At 33.9% G+C, this 27,032-nt stretch overlaps 1 protein-coding gene across 7 annotated transcripts in view; it reads left to right on the top strand.

Moving 5' to 3' along the window:
• The window catches only part of LOC131547007 (bromodomain adjacent to zinc finger domain protein 2B), a 95,253-nt gene that overhangs the window by 42,712 nt on the left and 25,509 nt on the right, over positions 1-27,032 (top strand). For 4 of the 7 annotated variants that reach the window (XM_058787218.1, XM_058787220.1, XM_058787214.1 and 1 more), the window contains exons 3-14: positions 8,729-8,833; positions 16,347-16,535; positions 18,918-19,067; positions 20,473-20,636; positions 20,988-21,197; positions 21,894-22,319; positions 23,023-23,479; positions 24,238-24,492; positions 24,787-24,841; positions 25,682-25,790; positions 25,879-25,980; positions 26,667-26,856. In XM_058787218.1, the coding sequence (XP_058643201.1) occupies positions 8,731-8,833; positions 16,347-16,535; positions 18,918-19,067; positions 20,473-20,636; positions 20,988-21,197; positions 21,894-22,319; positions 23,023-23,479; positions 24,238-24,492; positions 24,787-24,841; positions 25,682-25,790; positions 25,879-25,980; positions 26,667-26,856 (2,410 nt within the window). In that variant the 5' untranslated portion in view covers positions 8,729-8,730. The remainder of the gene's footprint in view (positions 1-8,728; positions 8,834-16,346; positions 16,536-18,917; positions 19,068-20,472; positions 20,637-20,987; positions 21,198-21,893; positions 22,320-23,022; positions 23,480-24,237; positions 24,493-24,786; positions 24,842-25,681; positions 25,791-25,878; positions 25,981-26,666; positions 26,857-27,032) is intronic. The other 3 variants (XM_058787215.1, XM_058787217.1, XM_058787219.1) reach the window with 3 other exon arrangements.

Here is a 27,032-nt window from a genome sequence, read left to right as displayed (position 1 = left end):
AATAAACACACGATTACGATAGATATGGTCTGTATGTGATTTTCTTGAGTGGAATGTGTACATCTGAAATGCTAATTTGTGCAGCGACATAAAAGGCTATAAATAGCATATTTTAACAACAGTAAACGACCAAATTCCACATGTGATCGCAAAAGGAAGTTATTACAAACACTCGATGGTGGTTTGAAGTGAGTTCTGAGGAAAAGTGTACTATTAATCTCATAAATGGTCTTATGAAGCATGATGCTAATATTAGCTCTAATGCAGCTGCAGAACAGGTCCAATTCTTCTTCATAATGCATTTGGTCATAATACTTCACGCAAGGTCGCAAGAAATGTTTTGTTGTATGTATTTAGAAATACATTTGATAATAGTTGGGTAAATGTATACTGGGATTGAAGCGATGTGGCTTGGTAAACGTTTTATTGCCAGTATAAAGGCTGATAATGGCTGAATGAAAAACAAAAGAATAATGATAAAAGAATAATAAGGATTATGTCTCATACCTGGCAGAAGTGTGAAAAGTTCTGTTTCCTTAAACTAGTTTGTCATGCATTTATTTTTCAACACATTTACAGGTAAATCCTTTTATTTTAAATTTGCGATTTAATCATGATTAATCACAGCCCATGACTGTGATTTTTTATATATATATATATATATATATATATATATATATATATATATATATATATATATATATATATATATATATATATATATATATATATATATATATATATATATATATATATATATATATATATATATATATATATATATATATATATATATTTACTAGGACTAGATGTTAAAAATCCCTCGATATTCAGCAAGCACTGTTGTTGGAGATGTCCTCTTGGGTGGGGTTGGCTTGGGAGATGACCGCCTGGTGCCTCCAATACGACACATCATCAGTTGTGCACCCCGGCCTCATTGGGTGTTTCGGCCTTTTAATCACAATACACCCTCACCCGAGGCTGGCCCACCACAGGCTGATCAGACCTGGGTGTGTGTCACACCAGAGGCTCCATGAGGTCACTTGGGCGCCCATACGGTCTCCTTCCGCTTCAGCCACAGCCAGTGACTGCTTCTTTCGGTTGCAGTTGCAAGGTCTTTGATGGTCTTCCGCTGAGCCTGTCTCTGATTCCCACCTCCTTTAGCAGCCTTATGGTGGAACTAGCAACATAGCCCCTGCAGCCCACTTCCACTGGACGCACATTTACCTTCCATCCCCGGTCCTCTGCTTCGGCAGCCAAATCTGCATATCGCACCCTTTTCCTTTCAAATGCCTCATCGATGGCTTCCTCCCACGGGACTGTCAGCTCCACTATAAAGACATGTTGACAGGATTTGGACCAAAGGACCAGGTCTGGGCGCAGGTTGGTCGCTGCAATTTCGGGTGGGAAGGTGAGCCTTTGACTTAAGTCTACCCGCATTTCCCAGTCCCGGGCTGCGTTCAGTGGGCATGAATCTAGAGGCAATCGATTGGTCGAACATTTCTCCCCTTCCCGGACAAAAGATGTTGGTTGGCGGAAGATAGTCTGGGCTTCCAGGGGCATGCCGTTGACTCTTACCCTCTTATTCTCCAGAGTAGCAGCCAGACACTTCAGCACTTGGTTATGGCGCCAGGTGTATCTGCCTTGCGTAAGGCTGGTCTTGCAGCCCACCAGGATGTGTTTCAGGGTTGCTGGGGCAAGACACTGGGGACAGGCTGGATCCTCTCCAAACCAGAGATGTAGGTTGGTTGGAGAAGGCAGGACATCATATGTGGCTCTGATGGTAAAGCTCAGCATATTGGACTCTGTGTTCCATATATATATATATATATATATATTTGTGATGTCAATCGATTAAAAAATATACACACACACGACTCTCACCACAACATCAACAGAAGAAAAAAAATAGATGTCACAGAAGTGAGTTGTAGGGCTATTGAATGGCACAACCATAATGCATTTAAATGTTTTTCTTGGTAATATTCGTAATTCTCAAAGGTGACTTCTCAGATTCTGCTGAACTAACTTAAGTAATTAGGGTAAATTAAAGATATTAAGATAAATTAAAAGTAATACAACAAATATTAACCAAAAATACATAGAAATAAAGCAGAAATGTATTTTTAGGGTATAATTTGTTTGATTTTTATGGCGGAAAAAGGAAAAATGCAAAAATCTTAATGGTCCTAAAAATACGTCCAAACCTAGACCTGCCACTTTTTTTATATTATGTTTTTCTTTGTCCTACAAAGAATTTTCTTGGACCTTTTTAGGGGTTTAAAAAAAAAAAAAAAAAAAAAGTGTACCTTTTTGAAAATTTTTTAGCTCTATCGCCCAGCCCTACTTTCACACAGTGAAATTCTCTCTCTCTCTCATTATTGAATGTGATTAGAGATGGGCAGTGGAGATGCCACGGTTCTGCTCTTCTGCACCTTTCCTCAGTTTCATTTTGAACTCTGTTTTCCTGTCTGTGATTGCCTGTCATTTATATTCCACCTGTTTGCATGCAAATCACTCCTGCCGCACAGTGCTTTTTGTTGTTTTCATGAAATGCGCCTGTTGACTATTTGCTATTGTGATTGAAGTTTAAATTATGCAAATGATGCATTCGTTTTGTTAACATTGTCAGAGAGGGAAAACGCATCTTTACAATATTGAGGAACAAAGTTAGACAAACATTTCCAATCGTTTCTTCAGTGTTTTCTGTACATCCAATCATGGGCCGTAGCTTGAAATATTTTTTTCAATGGTTTATGTTATAAACTATTTCAGGTAGTTGAACAGTGTAAAAACAAGCAAAAACATGTGATCGGTCAGTTTACATGATGGTCATACAGTCTCCTCTTATCTAATTAGCTTGTTCTTGATGAGATTTACCAACATTTGTCTTTTTTAAATGAACATCATCATTACACATCAAAACACAAACTTGTTACAGCTGCCTTGTACTTCTTCTAATAAACTTGTTTTAATAAATTGATATTAGTTAGAAATTAGAATTTATATATATACAAAATAAATTAAATGAAGAAAATATTTTTAAACTGAAGAAATCAGTTTATTTCTGTTGTAAAAATATTTTAAAAATCACTTTAAAAAAAAATTGTAGTAGTTTTTTGAAACATTTGCCATAATTTGCCTTTAAAAAAAATAAATAATTAAATGCTCATTGCACACACACCTGAAAAACACTAAATTGTCTTTCTTTTGTCTTTCTTTCCAGCTGTTTTCAAAACACATTCAGAAATTTAATGAAACTTGTTAAAGCAGCCTTGTACTTCATTGATCAGTTGCCTATTTAAAACTTTCGTGGGCTTCAGTTCTCAATTTGACATAAATGCCTGTAATTTAGGCTAATTACTCTAATGATCTTTAGGAAAAGGCTGTAATCTCACAAAAGACATGCTAATATTCAGCGCATAGTAATTTCTCATCCATTGAATTCAGCAGAGGCCGAGTTGAGCTGAATTGTCCTCCATTTTCTTGCTTTTGATTAAAAATAAATTGGATGTTTGTGCTGGTGTTTCATGACCTTAATTTGGATCTTCATATTGGCTTATCAGACACATATGATGGTGTGATGTCACCAGAGGCAGAAAAGCAGCCGCAGGAATGATTTGAGCCGGCTGTAAACAAGCGTTTGTGTAATCAGGTGTAATAACCCTGGAGTAATTTGTGTCTCACAAGTATTATCTGCAATTTTCTCTTTCTCTGTGAGTCTTATGAAAATGACTTTAGGTCATGTTTCAGCTCAACATCAACAGAAAATATGAAGAAAATGAGTTCCATGACAATTAGGCATGGCTTTAAAGTCTTATATCTAAATGCATCGTGACGATTTTTTTCTGTACACTGTACCACAAAACCAGTCATAAGTGTCAATTTTTCAAAATTGCGATTTCTACATCAGCTGAAATCTGAATAAATAAGCTTTCCGTTGATGTATGGTTTGTTAGGATCGGACAATATTTGGTCGAGATACAACAATTTGAAAATCTGGAATCTGAGGGTGCAAAAAAAATCGAAATACTGAGAAAATCGCCTTTACAAAGTTATCCAAATGAAGTTCTTAGCAATGCATATTTCTGATCAAAAAAAAAGTTTTGATACATTTACGGTACGAAATTCACTACATATCTTCATGGAACATGATCTTTACTTAATATCCTAATGATTTTTGGCATAAAAGAAAAATTGATAATTTTGACCCATACAATGTATTTTTGGCTATTGCTACAAATATACCCCAGCGACTTAAGACTGCTTTTGTGCTCCTGGGTCACATTTCTAAAAATAATTTATATATTCATTATCCATAATATACTGTATATTTTGTATAATGAAAGTGAAATATTTTTTTACTTTAAACATAATTACAATGGTTAGACTTAATTTAACAAAAATAATTAAAATTATACATAATTACAATAAAATATTTTAAATTGCATATAATTATCAATAATTATGTTTTTAATTTATGTACAAAAAATATTGCCTATTCCTTTTACATTGTCATGTTTTTATTTTAATGTATTTTTTGTGTTTTCACTTTCTTTTTTTTAATATTTCCTGGTTTGAATTACATTTTAAATGATCATTTCAGTGTGATGTCAGACATTTGGAGCTCACTGTAATCATTCTTTTGATTTTGGGGTGAAGTATGAGCCAGATATGTTCTTGTCAGATGTTATGAAATTCTGATTTTCACCCATCTGCTAAATGTCTTTCACAGTTTGAACTGGTCTTATACCAACATTAGGAGTGGGTTCTCAAAGTTCCCCTGAATTTCCTGCTCTTTGTGAAATGCGAGCGATAATAAATGGAATGAAAGGAAACGTTGTGCAGCGTCAGTGCTTTTAGACCGAGGAGTAATATCACTTTAGAGCAGAGAGCTGATATTGAGGAGAGACACTGGAGTCAGGAGGAGCTAATGTAATGAAACCTCAGCGTCACAGCCGGGTCACATCCCTTTAACCTGCTCTTTTCTTCATAAATGAAACCAATTTTGAATATGAAATTTCTTTATGATTCTCAACAATATTTGTCATTGTCCAGAATTGTTTTCATGTCTCAAGTGAAGTTGTTTAAAGTCTGTGTCATCGCTGTGACGAGGGGCTCCAGCAGACTTCACTGAGTAATTCTAATCTTGCAAAATGATCTCTTATAAAAACAAATAGTTCAAATGAAAAATTCTGATTGGTCATGCTATGTTCATTCTTTTTACATTTATTAATTTAGCAGATGCTTCTATCCAAAGTGACTTACAAATGAGGAGAACAACAAAGTGATTCATCCCAGAGGCAATAACATGAGAAGTGCTAATAATGCTAAAAAAAAATTATTTTAAAGTCAACATCAGAAGGATGTTAAAAAAATTGTTCTATTAATAATCATCATTTAATCATATTATTATTATTATTATTATTATTATTATTATATTGTTGTTAATATTATTGTTTATAGTCATAATTAAATAAATTGCAACTACAATAATTATAAAAAATAGTAATAAATTGTTATTTTGTTTATGCTTATAAATATTATACACATTTATAGCCATAATAATGCTAAAACTATATTTATTTTAGTCAACACCAGAAGGATGTTTAAATAATTGTTCTATTAATAATCTTTATCTTAATCATAATATTATATTGTTGTTCATATTATTGTTTATAGTCATAAATAATTAAATAATAAAAATTTTCGTAATTGTATTAATATTTATTATTATTATTTTGTTTATGCTTACAAATATACATTTATAGCTATAATAATACTAATAATTATCATTTTATTGTTACGCTTAAAAATTATACATATTTATAACTTAATTATAACTATTATAATTATTAATCATATTCATATTATATCATTTTTGTTGTTGTTGTTAATATTGTTTTTATCATATATATATATAAAATAATATTATTATTATTTTTAATAAATATTTATAATTGTTGTTTAATTATTGGTATTAGTAGTAGTAAATGAAAGCCCTGCAGTCTCAGATGATCCGTGTCTGTTTTTGATCAGATATCTCCAGGCTTTCTTGTGAATTGTACGTGGTTTAGCTTTATGGCTGGGTTGGTTCTCCTAACACGGCGTGTTATTTGGTCTCTTTACTTCCTGTTTTCCTCAGGCTTGATGTAAAAGCCAGCAGTAAGTGTCAGAGACGTGTGAGCGTAAAGAGCGCGGCCTCACCTCGGCTATCAGAGTCACTGCTCTTCTTTATTCAGTCTCCTCTCATCTGTCTGTGAGACTTGACGAGCTGTGCTTTGATCCTGCAGCGAGATGTGATAAGAATAGAGAAAAGCCTCTTTTAACTTTGTTGTTGTGTCTCTTTACAGGTTCAGGGTGTTTCTGATCCTGTGTCAGAGTTTGTGATCATGCTGGGTTGTTGGATGTGGGGTGGTGGATGAGGGTGTGATGCTCACGGGAAGACGATGTTTGTCAGAAAACTGAAATTGCAATATTCATAAATATTTAAAACACTTTACAATAAGGTTCCATTAGTTAACATTGGTTAATGCATTAACATTAACTAGCAATGAGCAATAAATGCATTACAGTATGTATATAACTGTTAACATTGTATTAAAATTGCTTTAGCAGTATTTTCCATGTTTAGTTAGTTAACTAATGTAGCGAACTAATGTTAACTGACAGAACTTTATTGTAAAGTGTTACTTAAAATTGTAACTAACATTTTATGGTAATAATTGAATGGTTAATAATACTACTACTACTAATTTTTATATATTTCATATTTTTGAAATTATCATTTTCTCATTTGATTCTTGTTAGATTCTCATTACTGTAATAGAGTATTTTTATATATCTTTTATGTATATATTAAACATGTTTTTACATATGAAATGTGAAAATAAAAATATTTTTTCTTAAATATATTAAATTCATATAAAATCTCATATAAAATCACCAATAATATTTGTATTTATTAAAATTAATTGTCATGGAAATACTGTCACAATGCAAAAAAAAAAAAAAAATTAATTATCTTAAAATTGGCTTCATGTGCATGAAACAAAATAGAATTTCTTTCTTTTGATTTTGGGGTGACATATGGCCATGTTTTTGTACGTTCACCCAGTGGCATTTCCGTGATCAGTGACATTTTGAGCCGTGCAACATTTTCACATCGACTCTTGTTAACAAACACAAGCAGCTGCCGGTCACTCAAGCCACACATTTGCTCTGGATGTTTTCTCTTCCATCACTTTGACTCTATTATGTGTTGTTCTTCACTAGCAGCGTGTGCTTCATCAACGGTGTGTCAATATCTGCTGCACTCCATGTCAGATTAATTCAGCAGTTCCTGCTCATTAAAGCTGTCGTCAATTTAAATGAACAGGACATCTCTCCATTGTTCATTTACAGTCAAGTCACCCTTTTGTTTGTAGTCTAATATCTCGTTATTATTACTAGAAATTCACTGTTATCGTTTTAATGACGGATACTGATTTTTGCATATATTCAAGAAATGTATGCATTTTTTTGTCATTTTATTTTTGTTTTAAATGCATCTAATCATTATAATACAAAGATGTAATATGCATTACAAGAAAAAAATGAGTAATTATGCCAAAAAATGAATAAATAAAAAATAGATAATTTACCTGTGCAATGTGAGCCTGTTGAAATGTGAAAATAAAATGTTTGCATATTTATGCATATGTTTTGTCATTTTATTTTTGTTTTTAGTACATTAGTATCCAATCATTATACTGCAAAGACCTATGCATAACATGTAAAAACTTAAGTTAATTTACACATGCACACCAAATAAGTAGCTAATTAAAAATGGAAACATCATCTCTGTTTGTGCTTTTTGAAAAAATGATTTCTTAAACTTTTGCTCTTATTTGCTGTGTTCAGTTTTCTTTCGAATAAAGGATGATGTAAATTGGCTCAAAAGGAAATCATGTTTAAGATTTCACTGAGGAAGAAAAAGCATTATGGAAAATAAGACCGGTTTTAAATATGCACGCAAATTTCATTAGATCGTTTAGATGGAGTCTCTTTTATTTGTGTGTGTCAGCGCCGCCCACAAAAGGCCCGTATCACTTTTCTTTTGCGGTCCGTGAAAAATCACAAATTATTTTGCTTGTCAGTCGGTGTGATTTGCTGTAATGCAGATGCACCCTAAACGATAATGATGCTGACATTTACATTCTGTGCGCTGCTACAAGAATTAAACACTTACTGTGAGTTTTTCATGCTTTTCTTTTTATCTCTGCTGTTCTCAGTATTGAAGAAGCTTTGTTAAATGACATTTATGGCCAGAGCATTAAAGAAAAATCTGTAGTGTGTATGTATTTTAAACATTTATTTATTTATTTATTTGTTTATTTAATATTTTAATCATCCTTTTCATTTTTTGTATTACAGTGTCTAATAACTGATATGTAGAATAAATGTAAAAGTGTAAATCAAAAACCATCACCATGTATAAACTTTATATCGTATTTCTTTGTTGTTTTTTGGCATTGTCACAATGCAAAAAGAGGGTTTATTTTCTTTTAAGAAAATGTTTTCTTCTTAATTCATAGTTTTATACTAAAATATGATTTCCACATTGCTTTTAGAGTGTGCATGGACTTTTATTTTCTCACTGATGGCCATTTTAATGATTAGAGATGGATTAGATTAGGCAAAACGGATTCTGGTCATTGTACTGATTGTTGTTCATGTTGTTTGTCAGATATGGAGTCAGCGGAGAGGCTGGTTTCCCCGACCTCCAGTCAGACCTCTATAAGAGTTTCAGCAAACCCAGAAACCTCACCGACAACAACACACAGCAAGAGCGGTAAGAAACACACAGCTATATCAAACACACAATCACCTAATCCAGTCCATCAGATTAAAAGTGATTTTGTTATTCTACAGTGAAATGTACTCGTAGAAGTAGTAGTAATAATAATAATTAATAGTAATTCTAATACTAATTATAATAAAGTACTTTAAGAAATGTAACACAATTTCTTTTGTGTTGTGCAGCACTTTGTTTTCCAAAAAAAGGTTATATATTCACTTGATTACATTTTAAAATAATAGTGTTAAAGTTTTACGCCTTCATTTGATTGTCACCACTAATAAATTTGTATTAAATCATAAATCCAGAAAAATCAAAACATAAAAAACTGAATTATATCTATATACTTTTTATTTTTATTTTGAAGTTTTATTGAATTCAATTGACATGCATACTTTTTGATTATTAAAATGTATTTAAACCATTTAAAAATTGAATCAATTAAAATTTAAAACGGCAAACATGGAATTTTAAAACGACTTAAATGAAATCATGAAATGTATATACTTTCACGTGAAATATTTTTAAACATGGTTTTTGTTTACCAAAATTTAATTTAACTATTAAAAAGTCCAGAAAAAAAAAAAACTGAATTCATAGGGACCTAGAATGTCATTTTTGTTAAACTTTTAATACATTTTTGTTAAATTGTGTACGTTTCATGATTTCAGTTATTTAGACATGCTTTTTCATTATCAACATTTAGTTTAACCATTAAAACCAAATTTTAAAACATTAAGGGAAAAAAAATTATTTGGTAAATAAAAAAAAACAAAAACAGAATTTAAGAAAAAATGCAGATTCATATGAAGAGCTACTTTATTAATGAACACCAACTTGAGGCCTCTTGCTCTCGTTTAGCCTGTATGAAATGATCCAATCAGAGACAGTTTGTCCTTTTTCTAAACGCATTTTATGCTGCTGAGTGAATGTCTGCTGTTGATGTAGATTAGCTTGACCACAAAATAATATGCAAATTTATAAATAGTGATTTTGTGCAGGGTTTTTTTTTTTTTTTGTGTTGTCTCCTCGCCTCTTTGTTCTCGCTCATGATAAGAAATGCCAAGAGAGAATCCGTCGGTTTGTTCCATGCAATTACTAGAGCTTTTCTCTCTCACTGATGAATAATGTATTTGAATTGCTCTTTTTACACACACAAAAACAATCATACACACAGATATTTTGCCTCGGATAACCTGTTTTGACCAGAGTAATGAATTCAAAGCAAAAGTCAGGTGTGTGTGTCGTCATTGTTTACGGTGGTAAATTTCACTCATATTACAGATTTTTTTTGTTTATATTGTTAAAGTTTTCACAGTTTTTCTCGGTTCAGTTTTAAAATGAAAATTGCAAGAAAACGTTTCAAGATTTTCCAGTTTTTCTTGAAAATTAAACACGCTCTCATTTATTTTATATATATATATATATATATATATATATATATATACACACACACACACACACACACACACACACACACACACATATATATATATATACACACACACACATATATATACACACACACATATATATACACACATATACAGGTGCTGGTCATATAATTAGAATATCATCAAAAAGTTGATTTTTTTCACTAATTCCATTCAAAAAGTGAAACTTGTATATTATATTCATTCATTACACACAGACTGATATATTTCAAATGTTTATTTCTTTTAATTTTGATGATTAGAGCATACAGCTCATGAAAGTCAAACATCAGTATCTCAAAATATTAGAATATTTACATTTGAGTTTGAATAAGTGACCATCCCTACAGTATAAATTCTGGGTATCTCTTGTTCTTTGAAACCACAATAATGGGGAAGACTGCTGACTTGGCAATGATCCAGAAGACAAACATTGACGCCCTCCACAAAGAGGGTAAGTCACAGAAGGTCATTACTGAAAGGTGTGGCTGTTTACAGAGTGCTGTATCAAAGCATATTAAATGCAAAGTTGACTGGAAGGAAGAATTTGGGTAGGAAAAGGTGCACAAGCAACAGGGATGACCGCAAGCTTGAGAATACAGTCAAGCAAAGCCGATTCAAACACTTGGGAGAGCTTCACAAGGAGTGAACTGAAGCTGGAGTCAGAGCATCAAGAGTCACCACGCTCAGACGTCTTCAGGAAAAGGGCTACCAAGCCACTTCTGAACCAGAGACAACGTCAGAAGCATCTTAACTGGGCTGTGGAGAAAAAGAACTGGACTGTTGCTCAGTGCTCCAAAGTCCTCTTTTCAGATGAAAGTAAATTTTACATTTCATTTGGAAATCAAGGTCCCAGAGTCTGAAGGAAGAGTGGAGAGGCACAGAATCCATGTTGCTTGAAGTCCAGTGTGAAGTTTCCACAGTCAGTGATGATTTGGGCTGCCATGCCATCTGCTGGTGTTGGTCCACTGTGTTTTCTGAAGTCCACAGTCAACGCAGCCATCTACCAGGAAATTTTAGAGCACTTCATGCTTCCTTCTGTTGACAAGTTTTATGGAGATGCTGATTTCATTTTCCAGCAGGACTTGGCACCTGCCCACACTGCCAAAGGTACCAAAAGCTGGTTCAATGACCATAGTGTTACTGTGCTTGATTGGCCAGCAAACTCGCCTGACCTGAACCCCATAGAGAATCTATGGTGTATTGTCAAGAGGAAGATGAGAGACACCAGACCCAACAATGCAGAAGAGCTGAAGGCCACTATCAGAGCAACCTGGGCTCTCATAACACCTGAGCAGTGCCACAGACTGATCGACTCCATGCCACGCCGCATTGCTGCAGTAATTCAGGTAAAAGGAGCCCCAACGAAGTATTGAGTGCTGTACATGCTCATACTTTTCATTTTCATACTTTTCAGTTGGCCAAGATTTCTAAAAATCCTTTCTTTGTATTGGTCTTAAGTAATATTCTAATATTTTGAGATACTGATTTTTGACTTTCATGAGCTGTAAGCTCTAATCATCAAAATTAAAAGAAATAAACATTTGAAATATATCAGTCTGTGTGTAATGAATGAATATAATATACAAGTTTCACTTTTTGAATGGAATTAGTGAAATCAACTTTTTGATGATATTCTAATTATATGACCAGCACCTGTGTGTGTGTGTGTATATATATGTGTGTGTATGTATATATGTGTGTGTGTGTATATATGTGTGTATATATATATATATATATATATATATATATATATATATATATATATATATATATATATATACACATATACACATATATACATATATACACACACACACAAGGGATGGGTCACGATTTTTGAATATTCGATTAGTTGATTTAATAATAGAATATCGAATAGGCTGTAGATTAGCTTCAGGATTTAACCGCCAAACTTTTTCTCAGGCGGCTGATTTGAAATCAGTGATTTCCTCAATCTAGCGCTAGCAGCAGCCCATGTGTTGCCGAATTCTGCACCCTGCCAGGTTATGCACCCCCTATTGGTAGGTTTAGGATTTGGTGTGGGGGAGGGGTTAGGATTAGGGGTGGGGTTGGGATTATTCAAATCAGGTAGCGACTTCAATGAGGGGGTGCATAATCTGGCAGGGGTCTGGCCCATTATCATCTCACCGATGCCGAGACTGAGCCAACAGTGCTGCATTTCAGCCCGAATGTGCTTGCTATCTGGGATGTTCATGCTCATTTTTGTTGTCCAAGCAGCCTAATGAGCAATTGATTTATGCTAATCGACGGACCGTTATGTTAATAAGTGGCGTCATTCGGTTGTATTTTATAAATGTTTCAGCACGTTACAGTTATATAGCTTGAGTTAAGATAACCTATTCCCTATTAATGTATTAAACAGTTTGTTAACATACAGATTAGAAAGTGTGAATGGTCTCTCTCTCCCTCTCTCTCTCCTCTCTCTCTCTCTCTGTTTATGAGTGTGTAGTGTACTGAAGCCTATGTGTACGTGCATGTGGGGGAGGGGTGCGATTTTCGAATAATACTTGAATAATACCAGTCGATTTTCTGATATTATTTTTGCCTGAAATGCCCATCCCTAAAATAAGAACACCATTTAAAATTGAGTAGAAAAGTGCAAGGTTTCTAAAAAATAATGAATAGAGCGTAATACATAGGCTACAACAAGGTTTAATCTGGCCGCAGAGGAACACAACTGGGTTGCCTGATATAAAAAAAAATAATAACTATAATTTGTTACATTTTTATATAGCGCTTTTCTGGGTACTCAAAGCGCTCTACATAGAAAGGGGGAATCTCCTCCAACACCACCAATGTGCAGCAACCACCTGGATGATGCGACGGCAGCCATATTGCGCCAGAACGCTCACCACACACCAGCTTTTTGGTGGAGAGGAGACTGTGATGAAGCCAATTTGTGTATGGAGATGATTAGGAGGCCATGATGGTCAGAGGCCAATGGGCAAATTTGGCCAGGGTGCCGGGGTAACACCCCTACTCTTTTTCGAAGGACATCCTGGGATTTTTAATGACAACAGAGAGTCAGGACCTCGGTTTAACGTCTCATCCGAAGGACGGTGCTTTTTACATTATAGTGTCCCCGTCACTATACTGGGGTGTTAGGACCCACACAGCATGTATGAATTACCACTGTTTTGCCACGTTTCTCTATTAACAGTGGAGCTGTGGCTTTAATTCCTTTAGAAACAATGATGTTACCAGCTCCTTGTTGAGAAAGATAACGTAGCTCTTGAGCGATTAAGCTATTTAGTTGATAAAATTGCGGGGCAATGCTAAAAAGTTTGTGTTCCTGAATGTCTGTGTGCGGCCGGTGATCTGTTTGAGTGACTGAGCGTGTGTGCGTTAGATACAGTGAAGACAGCGCATTAGTTTAGAACTCTTCTAATTTTTGTTTAAATGTAGAGAGTGTGCATCATTTGTATCATTTGTGCAATGATAACCTACCAGCAATGTAAAGATTATTTTTTAATATATTAGAATGAGTACATTACAATATAAATTTATTAGAACGAGTACATTATTATTTATGGGCATAAAAACAAGATACAAACAAGAATTTTGTACCTTGTGTGGAGTGCCCAATGTAAATATGAAACATTTACATTGTCTATATTGTGCTGTGGTACAGTTGTGGAGGCCCTTCGTAATGCAGAGGTCAGCTGCCTGCTCTGCCTATAGTTAGAAAAATTACCAAATTCAGCTGAATTCCTGTATTGTGATACGTATCGCATCGTGACTTTGCTGGTGATACACAGCCCATATATATATATATATATATATATATATATATATATAAGAACATTAGAAAATAAATACTATGTTGAAAATATAAATTGAATATTATAAATGAACCAAATCACATTAATATTTTATTTTTGTAAAAAAAAAAAAAAGAATTAAAATATTAATGTGATTTGGTTCATTTATAATATTTAATTTATATTTGCAACATAGTATTTATTTTCTAATGTTCACATTTAATATGCTTTATATTGGTGTACAAAACCCTAAAGGTTAGTACAAACAGCCCACCTCATAATTTATAAATCGACTGAGGAAAATCTCCTGACAAAATGGTAAAAGTTACACTTGTGCAGGTCATATTTATAAACGACAACATTTTTGTTTAACAAGAAAATAATACAGGGTTGGAAGTTGGAACGACATTTGGTGAAATAAATTGGCAAAATGTTCATTTCTGGCTGAATTATTGAAAGAGCAAAAATAGTGAGTGGTAAAGCAAATAAATTTCACTTTTTTTTTATTTTCTTTCTTTTTTTACTTCTTTCCTCTTGGCCGGCAGTTTTGATTATTCCGCTGCTTGGACTGCATTAATATTTAAAGGCTATTTGCAGATGTCATTGCCTCGTGCAGTGCAGATGATGGGGGACAGCGGGAGGGGATGGAGACTAGGCTTCGGACGTTTCTTCCAGCCATTTATTTTCGCCGTCTCGTCCTGTATCGACGGCCGGGCCTCAAAGGAGCTGACGCTAAATATGCAGCTCATTAGAATGAGATTCAAAGCAAAGATGTGTCTCTTTTTTTGCCTGTAAACGGCCATCACAGCAGCTCGGGGAACGAGGGGGTTTTTTGTCTCTCTTGAAGGGGATTTTTCCTGTGTCCAGCTTTTGTGCTCTTACTCTATTCTTTGCGAATCCCTCAGGAGTTTTAGCAGTAAATGACTTCAGGAAAAAGAAAAGCCTTCAGCCCACTTGAGCAACCAAGAAAAAGGGGAATTCAGTGGTTTAAACGTATGAGTGTAGTGAATTTTTTTTAGTAAATATATGGCTTTTAATTTATGCATGTGGTTTATAGAAACACAGTAACGTTGATTGACAATGTTATGGGTTATATCTTAAAAACAAACCCTCAAACCAGCATTACTGTGCATTTCATACAAATCATGCATGTATAGGGTTTTACGATTAATGAAAGTAAAGCCAAAACTGATATGGATTGGTGCGATTTATCAAACCACAAATTCTGAAAATTAAAAATAATAATAATAAATGCTGTGTTTCAAAGTAATGTGCAGCTATGTGTTCATTTACATGTGAACAGCAGAATATTACTAAACAAAGGAATATTCCTTTTTAATATTTGAATTATTAAATTATATTAAATATATAATATTATAATTAAATATAATAACACTACAAATATTTTAGTAATAATAGTAATAGTAATAATTATGTTTTTGTATTTTATAATAATGGGTTTTATTATTTATTTTTATTACTATTATTATTATTATTATTATTATTATTATTATTATTATTATTATTATATAGCCATATTGATATATGTGACCCTGGAGCACAAAACCAGTCTTAAGTCGATGGGGTATATTTGTAGCAATAGGCAAAAATACATTGTATGGGTCAAAATTGTAGATTTTTCTTTTCAACATCAAAATCATTAAGATTTTTCTCTTATGCCAAAAATCATTAGGATATGAAGTAAAGATCATGTTCCATGAAGATATTTTGTACATTTCTTACCGTAAATGTAAACTTAATTTTTGATTAGTAATATGCATTGCTAAGAATTCATTTGGACAACTTTAAAGGTGATTTTCTCAGTATTTTGATTTTTTTGCACCCTCAGATTCCAGATTTTCAAATATTTACATTTACATTTATCAGACGCTTTTATCCAAAGCGACTTACATTGCATTCAAGTTACAGTTTTTACATTTTATCAGCTCTTGCTTTCCCTGGGAATCGAACCCATGATCTTGGCGTTGCTAGCGCCATGCTCTACTGTTTGAGCTACAGGAAATAGTTGTGTCTCGGCCAAATATTGTCCGATCCTAACAAACCATACATCAACGGAAAGCTTATTTATTCAGCTTTCAGATGATGTATAAATCTCAATTTTGAAAAATTGACACTTAAGACTGGTTTTGTCGTCCAGGGTCACATATAATCACACAAATTATAGAAGCCTACAAGCAATCACAGCAAGTCTAGAATGTTTAAATCACATTTATTTTTATTACACTGTTACATGTGCATGAGTGATATTTTATGATTTCTCTCTCTCAGGTCATTTGTTCCAAATGGTTGGCAATCAGGGTTTGGGAATTTCTTCAGTTTCCGGTGCCTTTCCCATGATCACTCACCCAGTCTTCAGTCTGCACTCCTCTTCTCCTGTCCGCTCTGAATTCAGAGGTCTGGGAACTCTGGGATTGTCAGCTGCTCTGGCTGCACACTCTCAGATCGGAGCTTTACCAGGTATGTTGAGCAGAAGAAGTCATTAGCTTCAGGTATTTTTTCAGAGGTACAGTCCATACAACATATTTACACAGTTTAAATCTTATGAAACCTGTCAGAAACATGTCTGTGTAAGAAAATAGCTTGAAATGAAGAATTGCAAGAAAATGTTTTGATAACTTATTATTTAAAAATCTAATATTTATCATTTAAATTATAATTGTACAATTGTACATATAATTGTACATCCTGTTGGACTGTAATTTCTATAATAGGGACTTTAAGCAACAGCTGCGAATGGAACGGCTACATTGACTGGAAGTGAGCTGTTAAACCGCTGTAGCAGAGAACATCAAAATCATTAAGCAACTGTAAACAAGACGGCGCAACGCAGCATTCAGTCATTTATTTAAATACATATGATAGATTATGAGGAGGATGTTTAGGCAATAATTACATTGTTCTCTTCACATATCTTTAGTCTCAGTGCTACTTGAGGTGCTGTTGCTAACAGCAGACATATCTTTGTACAAACGGAAAAAAAGTTAAAATTAGCTTAAGTTTAAAACATAATCAACACAGATTAAATGAAAGACTAATGGTAGAATCGTATACAGATGGAATTAATTGGTATATACCATAAAACGTAACATTTAACTACCTAAACTGTCATGTTGTAACGACTACGGCAAAGCAGCTGTTCTCCCGTAGTAGATGGTTACAGTAGAACGCTACGAAGTAGCAGTTGAAGTCACGAACGTGCAATATGACGTTGGAATGCTGTTGCCGTTCCAACAGTGGAGGCTGTTTAAAGTCCCTAATACTGCAAGAAAACGTTTTTATTACAAAAAAAAGGAATATTTTGCATTTTAAATGTTTTCTGTTTTTGTTTTTTTGGTCTTATGTCAGGTTAAAATGTTTTTAAAATAATTTAAAATTCTATGGATTACGACCTTGTCTTGAATGCTAACATGGCATTAAAAAAAAATAATAATATTAATAATAATTAACTACGTGTGCTTATATGGTTAGGATTGGATTAGGGTTTGGCTTAGGGTAATTTGTAGTATTCATAATTTATTGCTAATAGTAAGTGTGTGTGTGTATGTGTGTATTTATATGTATGTGTGTGTGTGGAGAGATATATACATACATACATACATACATACATACATACATACATACATACATACATATACACACCATTGAGAATATTGGCAGTTGCAATATCTCAGCAGTGAAACATCTGGATCCGTTAAAGTAAAGAAAATGCAGGGAAAACATAAAATAATATCACAGTGTGTTCTTTATTTATTTTTTTTTAGGAGGGGGGTTGAAATGTGACCTGGACATGTTTTTGTGGGCACATAAGCAGCATGTATCACCTTTATAGTGCTTTCCATCAGTCCTGCGGTCCACGCTGAGGCCGTGACATTTATAAAGACCTGAATGCTTCGGGTCAGAGCTCTGCTTTAACCTCCTGCAGCGTCTTCAGCCCCTCACAGACTTACACACTTCATGACACACAATGATTCTTTTCTGAACAAGATTGTTGCTGTAAAAGAGATGGGGATTGCGCAAATCTCAGCCCTCGTCCTGAAGGACAATCAGACACTGAAACTGTCGAATCAACCTAAAGTGATGCTTTTGAGGTTGTTTCTTGTTTTCATATGATGTAGGACATGCTTTACTATTTGTCATAAAGTGGTTGTTTACAGAACCGAGTGTTTTCAGACGGATCTGTAAGCCATGTGTGAGCCAGCTATTGGAGAAAATGGTGTGTGATGTCTGTTTTAGATTTACCATCTTTAGTGCGTTTGTAATGAGGGACTGAAATGAGAGTGGATGGAGTAAAGCGCTGCTGTTAGGAGATCTGAGGAGTTGGTATGAATGCAGACGCCTGTAATCACAAGATGGATTTTCTCTAGCTCTGGATCATTTAGCATCACTCACTGACTGTTTGTATAGATTTGTTTGCTCGCTGAGGATTTATGAGCTAGTTTGGTTGTGGTTATGGCACAGTTGAGGATAAATTAAATAGGTTTTTGTGCTGTTTATGGACACTTCAAGCAAAGGTGAAATTGATTTTGATGTCCTGTGTTTTTAATAAGGAGAGAACAATATGCAGAAATAGCACTTTTTGGTTTTAACATTATGCAATGTGTTGCATGTCTCTTTATTTTTCATGTAAATATCCTTTAAAATACCTTTTTAGCATAGCTCTCTATATGAAATTGTATACGTGTTATATCTTTGGTTGCCCACATTCTTCAAAATATCTTCTTTGTTCTCAAAAGATGAAAGAAACTCATACAGGTTTGTAATGAGATGAGGGCGAGTAAACAGTGACACAGTTTTTATTTCTGGCTGAACTATCCCTTTAAATTTGATCTGTTTCCACAGATTGGTGGCGTTTTGCAGATGCTCAGGGTCAAGGGTCGGCGGCCTTTTTCCCTCATCTTCTGGGTCTGCCGGCATTATTCAGCGCACCAGCCCTGAACCAAGAGCAAACCCTCCTTCAGTCCCATGCAGCCAGACGCGCTCTGGTGAAAGGTGCTACATTACCTCTCATATGCTCTGCGTGTATTTTTTATTCCTAAAGGTAGTGAGCTGTTTACACAGACAGCATATTTAGACATCTTTGTGCTCCAAACATGAAGACTGATCCATATTATAATAATATAAATAGCATTTGACCCAAATACTGAGGAAGATTGCTTTTATTCTTTTAAAATATCGATCATAAATATACTCATATTTCACTTAACAGACAAGTATCTATGAAAATAATGTAAAAACTGTGATTTAATAAATGTCTGGAAAATGACTTATTCCACTAAAATACAGCAGAACGCTACTCTTTTATTGAGATATATTCTGGTGTGGGGAAAACCAACCTCTGAATTTAGTACTTCAAATAAAATCAATGAAGTTATTATGCATTCTTTTTTTCCAGAAAATTAAGCACACATTATTTTGTGAAAATTTACCCCCAAATTATTGTTACTGCAATTCAAAAAAATATATAATTCTTATTCCTATAAAGTGACACATTTAAATAACATTTACATTTTTAATGTTCTTACATCATGGGAGTATTTGTTGTGCTACCTTTAATGTATCTGGATTTAAATAAAAGTCAATTGTATAATTTTAAATATTATGTATATATACTGTATATATTAAAAATTTTTACATTGATAATAACCATTTTTAATAACTGAGCATCAATAATTGAGGAGCAAAATAGAGCATATCCACAAAAATAAGAAGCAGCACGACTGTTTTCAAAATGTATAATTATTGAAATGTTTCTTTAGCAGCAAATCAGTATATTAAATTATTTCTGAAGGATCATGTGACACTGAAGACTGGAGTAATGATGCTGAAAATTCGGTTTTGCAATATTACTGATTTTACTGTATTTTTGATCGCATAAATGCATAAGAGACTTCATTAAAAACATAAAAAAATTGTGAAACATAATTTCTACATATTATATTATTATGATATATGTATATATTACTATATATTTATTACATTTCGCAGTGTATGACGAGTGCGTCTGCGTTCAGATATTTACCGTGAAACAGTGTCTAGCCTCAGGACTGGAACAGCCTGCTGATGTTGTTTACAGTGTTTACCTCACACTGTCACTTCGACATGTTAATAAACACATTTGAGATTTTATTTTATCTATTACATATAAATGGTATCTATTTACACCTCTACTGTACTTGTGATGAAAACAATCCTCACTGATTTCACAGGCATCTCACATTCACTGTTTTTAAATGATTTGGAAAATGATCCTAAAGTTTAAAACCTAGTGAGTTTCCTTGCTTGTCTACTTGTTTTGTAAACAAAAATGACTCGCTCATTCATTTTCAGTTTATTCACATTTACAGTACAGAGTCGGGCTGTAACTAAAGATGTGTTTGTTTCATACTTGATGAAGCAGGGCTGAATGGCTCCATCAATGGAAAGGCGAAATCAAGCTCAGCCTCCTCCACACCCTCTCCAGTCCTCATCCCTCCAGATCAGACCAAGAGCCTGAAAACCAGCCCAAAACCAGCACTAAACCAGCTAGAGGAGAAAACTAGACACACAACAAAAGATGAGGTAAAGACTCTTGCTCTTAGAAATTTCATTAAACATGACATTTAGTCGTTATAGTAAACCCGCATGTTGTTATTTTCTAGTGAAACTCAAATGTGAGTCAGTTAAGTAGTTGACTTGTGTATAGTAAATAAGCAAAGCATTGAAAGGTGTTTAATGTTTTCCAGATATATGCAGCATTCATATCAGTATGCGTTATAAATGCTGCTGTTGACACTTTGTGTTAGAAAATATCATCCACCTTTTTTTGGGACTATTTTTAGTCTGTCATGTCAGCTGGATGGGTGGCAGGAAGGGGTTGTTTGTGTAAACAAAGCGGCTGCTGCTGTCGACTGACATTGCTCTTCCTGACAGAAGCCGTGTAGCAAAGTTCCAGACGTCTCCATCAACAGCGACAGCCAATCAGCATCCAGCTCTGACAGCTCGAGCGATGCTCTTAGCAGCTCTGACTCAGACGACCTGGAGGATGTTGACGATGACGACGATGATGATGATGATGATGATCAGAGTGATGATAGTGTGGACTCAGAAAAGTGCAGAAAAGATCAGAAAGGTATTCGTAAGGTATGTGTCTCTTAAATATATACATGCATGTGTATATATTGTATTTATATATACATAATAAACATATGCAATATACACACACATTTATATTTATATATATATATATATATATATATATATATATATATATATATATATATATATATATATATATATATATATATATATATATATATATATATATATATATATATATATATATATATATATATATATATATATATATATTATGTAAACAAAAACATTTATTTTGGATGCGATTTTAATCTTTTGACAGCACTAGTATGAACACAGATGAAAAATTTGTAATCTTTTAAAATCTAGTTAACAACACAAGTGCCAAGAGATTAAAAATGTAATCTCTGTACTTTTTTTTTTTAAAACAACTTTTTTAATGTTTATACCATTTTAACCTTTTATATCATAGAAAATATGGTAGTATGCTATTCTAAATGTAGCCTTTGATTGGGTGGATATTATTTTTTAAAATGTTATTGTGAAACTTATTATTATTATTATTATTACTACTACTACTACTACTACTACTACTACTACTAAAATATAAAAACAAACAAATAATAATAATGAAAAGATTACAAATTTTGTAATGCAACATTTAAATATTTAAAAAACTGTGTTGAACAAAGCTGTTACATTATTTTATGTTAGACATAATTTGTAATTCTGCTTACCCAGGAGGAAATGCACACAGACAGGAAGAAGAGCCATCACACTGTAGGGCAGGATAAGCTGGATGTCCAGGGTTTGCTTTTGTCCCAGCTGCCATTGCACATCCAGTCCTTCAGGCCGACAGAGGAGCCCAGCAAACACGCCAGTGTCATCCAGACCACAGGTCTAGCATCCAGCGCAAAACCTCTTGCACTAGTCACGCAGCGGCGCAGGGACAGAGATGCACCGTCTCCTAAAGACCTGCCCGTCTCCCACTCATCCTCTCCAAAACCACCTTCCCTCACCCCGTCACCCAAGCCTCTGTCTCTGTCTTCCTCTCCCACACCGCCCTCCTCCAAATCCACTCCACTGCAGTCAGACCGTCTGAAGACGAGCAAGAATTACCTCGACGAGACCCTGCTCACCATTAACAACTTCAGCAAACTCAAACAGGTGACTTTCTCTGAAGCATGCATGCATGCGCACATGATATTTGCTGATCAGTGTTGGGGAAGATATTCGTTTTCGAAACTAAACTACAGTTCAAAAGTTTGGGATCGGTACGATTTTTTAAAATGTTTTTGAAAGAAGTCTCTTCTGTTCCTGCAAGGCAGGCAGCATTTATTTGACCCAAAATTAAAAAAGTAAAAACATTACAAATTGTGAAAAATTATTACAATTTAAAGGTATACTCCACCCCAAAATGAAAATTTTGTCATTAATCACTTTCCCCCATGTCATTGGAGTAATGATGCTGAAAATTCAGCTTTGCATCAGAGAAATAAATTACATTTGAATTTATATTGAAATAGAGAACACTTATTTTGAATTGTAATATTATTTCACATTATTACTGTTTTGCTGTATTTTTAACATCCGATAAATGCAGCTTTGTTGCGCACTTCTTTCAAAAACATAAAATGTTACCAACGCCACATTTGATCAGTAGTGTATATCGTGCATAATTCAGTTCTCAGTTTGACTGTTTTCATCATAAAGAATCTTCTGCATTACAATAAAAACAATCAATTCTAAATTCTGTTTTGAATATATTAGTTGCATATTTGTGCATATGAAGAGGCAGCATTCATTTCAATGAGTCAATGAATCACAATGAATGACAGATGAAGTAATAGCAATATCTCTGTCCCGTCAGTCATCTCTACCTCAGGCCTTTCCTCCAGCGTTGAGAGGTGCACAGGAATCACAGAGCAGCCAGAAACTTCCGTTCAGCAGTCCGTTCCTCCCTTCACTTCCCACTGAGAACCACCATCCCGGTGCGCTGCAGGACGCTCCTCTGGCCCTCATCACCAAACCTCGCTCCCAGAGCACACACACCCCTGGTAAACCGCTGCTGGCTGCCACCAGCCCCGCGTTTAACACTCCCATTAACCTCACCACCACGGGCCGCACCTCTATCTCGCCCGGTCTGACTCCCCGAGCAGGCCGAGGGAAGGCCAGTCAAACCGGGCAGAGGACGCTGAAGACAGAGAGACCGTCATTGGTGGAGCTCTACAGGGGGGCGGAGTCTGAGCTCCCTGACAGTAAAGACTCTGAGGACTCATTAATGGAGGACGAGGATGAAAATGACGCTTCAAATGACAGTCTCTCAGGTCAGCATGATGTAATCATTCAGATCAAATATTATTTAACATTAGTTAACTACAATAATTACCATGAACTAATATTGAAAAATACTAGCATGTATTAAATCTAGTTAATGTTAACATTTACTAATACATTATTACATTTAAAAGGTAAATGTAGGATTTACCTTAGGATTAAATTTAAAGCTTTTGTAATTTTTTGATTGACATTTATTGTTATTATTTTAAACATGTCTGCTCAGTATTTTTATTTTATTTATTAGGTTTAGTTTATTTAGTTGTAGTTATTTTACCAGTTAAACTAAACAAAAATGATAAATGTTGCCTTGGCAACTAGCTCAAATAAAATAAGTTTACTTCTTTAAAAAGCATTTAAATTTGTATTTCATTTTGTATTTTATTTCAACTTACAAAAAGTATTTTAATTGTGTATGTATATATGTGTATGTATGTTTGTGTATGTATGTATGTATGTATGTGTATATATGTGTGTGTGTGTGTGTGTGTGTGTAAATGTATGTATAATGTAAATGTTAAGTAGACATACTGTAACATAAACATCAAAATATTTTTTTTTTTTTTTTTTTTGTCCAGCTGCCTTTAATCATGATATTTAATCATCACACATTTTGCAACACATCAGAGTGTCGAAACTTGCATGCATGTTCATTATCCTAAATAAGTAGAAAATCATATGCCGCATAATGTGTATTTTTCACATTCATACATGAGCGCAAACACACTCATATTTTTTTCTCCTGCAGACTCTGACAGCAATTTAGACACTGATTCTGATGATGGTAAAGATGACGAGATGGACACGGATTCAGAAGTGGACAGAACGCCACTCAAACTCACCAAATCCTCAGCGTCTATACTTGACTCCTCCCACAGCACTAGCCCCGCCCCTCTCAATCTACAGGTTCATAAAACACCTGCCACAGCCATTGTGACCAGCTCTGGGAATTCGGCCAATCACAGTACAGGTTTGTCGTCTTACAGTGTGGCCACACCCCCAGGTATTTCAGCAGTTGTTATGCATGTGTTTTTACTATATTTAAATTGGATTTGTTATACTTGTATTTTTTTAATTGTTTTTGCCATGAAAATAGCCTAAGATGCTGACATGGCATTAAATAAATATACTACTACTACTACTACTACTACTACTACTACTATCTTTAAATTAAATAATGTGGTATCATATATATCGGCCATAAAACATCCATATCAGTTGACCAGACCATTTCTACTAAAACAGCAAGTGTATGTTTCTTGTGTTTATATATTTGCCGTATCTGCTATGTTTCTAGGGAAAAGGAGAAGAGTCACAGATGAATGTGCACTGCGGAAACCTCTAGAATATGGGTAAGTCTGAACTTTCCAGCCATTTCATGTTACATGAACTCTTATTTTCTTTTTCTTTTTTTTTTGGTGATATCAAACATTTGCATGCATTTTAATATCCTTTTAGGCCCAGAGCATACACATTTTCTTCTAACTATGCAACTGTATGTCAGAGCAGTGCACTATAAAGTCTTCTACAGTTTGAAGAGAATCTTTGAGAAAGTTAGTAATAGTCTGCATGTTATTAGCTTCTATTAACAAAAATGCATCTGGTTTAATGAAACAGACATTTGAAGGACACTCTATCGCCCCCTTAAGCACAGAGGTTTGTTATTGCATCAGTAATGCAAGTATACATATGAAGTACATACAACAGGACTGAATAAAGGTGAAGTAGTGAGTAGAGTATCATATCATTACAATATGATATTTAAATTTTAAAGATTAAATGTAATATTTGAAATGCAAAATTTATGCTAAAAGACACTAAAAGATATTAAAATACACTTGATATTTAGTAGTATATTCATGTGAACAAACTTGAGCTGAATTGAATCTACGCTGAACTGACTTGAGCTGAATAATAACTGAATAAACACTGAACTGAATGTGACTTGATTTGACTAAATGCAACTAATAAAACACCCTCATTTGTTTAACTGTGTTGAAAACAGTGATGGACAGTGGCATTTAAAGCTAAATGTCTTTTGGAATAGAAAAAATAAAGAATGGTTGGACAAACTTGGCCAGTTTTAGTGGAACTCAGCCTACAGATGGCTTACTTAGTTGTCTCATTTATACCTGAATTCACTTTGAGTCTTCAGCATGAAATGAAATGAAATAAACTCTTTCTGTTGTCAGATGGCAGAGGGAGACGCGCATCACGAACATGTCTGGGCGTTTGCGCGGAGAGGTGGCGTATTACGCTCCATGCGGCAGAAAGCTCAGACAGTATCCTGATGTCGTCAAGGCAAGAGATGATCACTTTAAAACTTGTTGCTATTTAATGACTTGATACTGCCTCCGTTCTGTTGATCTTACACACTCACTCCTCACAGTATCTGACCAGAAACGGGATAAGCAACATTACACGTGATCATTTTAGCTTCAGTGCTAAAATAAAGATTGGTGACTTCTATGAAGCCAGAGATGGACCGCAGGTAATTTCTTCAGTTGTATTGGTCTCTTATTCAAGTGAAGTTAAAATATTAAATTATATAATTATAATTATAATAATAATAATGATGATGATGATAATTTTAGATATTATGTTGCTGTTACTACTACTACTACTAATGATAATATAATAAAAATAATCATAATATAAAAAATATAATAATAATATTATTTTGTTTTACTAAAATTAATATTATTTATTTACAAAAATGTTGTTGTGCAGTGTTAGTGTGTTTTGATTAAATTTAAATATTAAATTATTTAATAAAATAACCCATTGAAGCAACAATAACAAATAATTTTAGATATTATTATTATTATTATTATTGTTATTATTATGCTGTTACTGCTACCGTCCTACTACTAGTGATAATAATACGAATTTTGTTTTTACTAAGATTAATATTTATTTACTAAACAATGGTGTTAGTGTGTTTTGTTTAAATATTAAATTATGTAATAAAAACCCATTCAAGCAACAATAACAAATAATTTTTTATATTATTATAAACTATCATTAATATTACTACTACTACTACTACTACTACTACTACTACTAATAATAATAATAATAATGATAATTATTATTATTATTATTATTATTATTATTATTATTTAACTTTTTGTGAAAAATAATTTATTCTCTAAACACTGTTGTTGTCTTCTTCAGGGGTTACAGTGGTGTTTACTGAAGGAAGAGGAAGTCGTTCCTCGTATCTTAGCGATGGAAGGTCGTCGGGGTCGTCTCAAGAATCTTGACCCCGCTGGCTCTCCCAGGAAAAGCAGAGCGCCTGACGAGAGTGAAGCTGATGCTGTCAGCAGCTCTGAGGCCAAACTACTGCGCAGACTGGAGGCCCAGGGTACCAAAACAAGACACAAATGCACAAATTATCTTATCTGTTTTAGCAAAGATGTGAAACTAAAACATTACAAATTGGAATGAAGATTTTAGAGTGTTTTATTTTTTTTTTTTTTTTTTTTTTTTTTTTTGGAAGAATCTTCACATTAGATGTTTTCATTTCTTATCTATACAAGG

This window comes from Onychostoma macrolepis, chromosome 09 (genome assembly GCF_012432095.1).
Source record: "Onychostoma macrolepis isolate SWU-2019 chromosome 09, ASM1243209v1, whole genome shotgun sequence".
NCBI lineage: Eukaryota > Metazoa > Chordata > Actinopteri > Cypriniformes > Cyprinidae > Onychostoma > Onychostoma macrolepis.
Note: the sequence above shows the minus strand (reverse complement) of the source record. Positions and strands in the feature narration are given on the sequence as shown.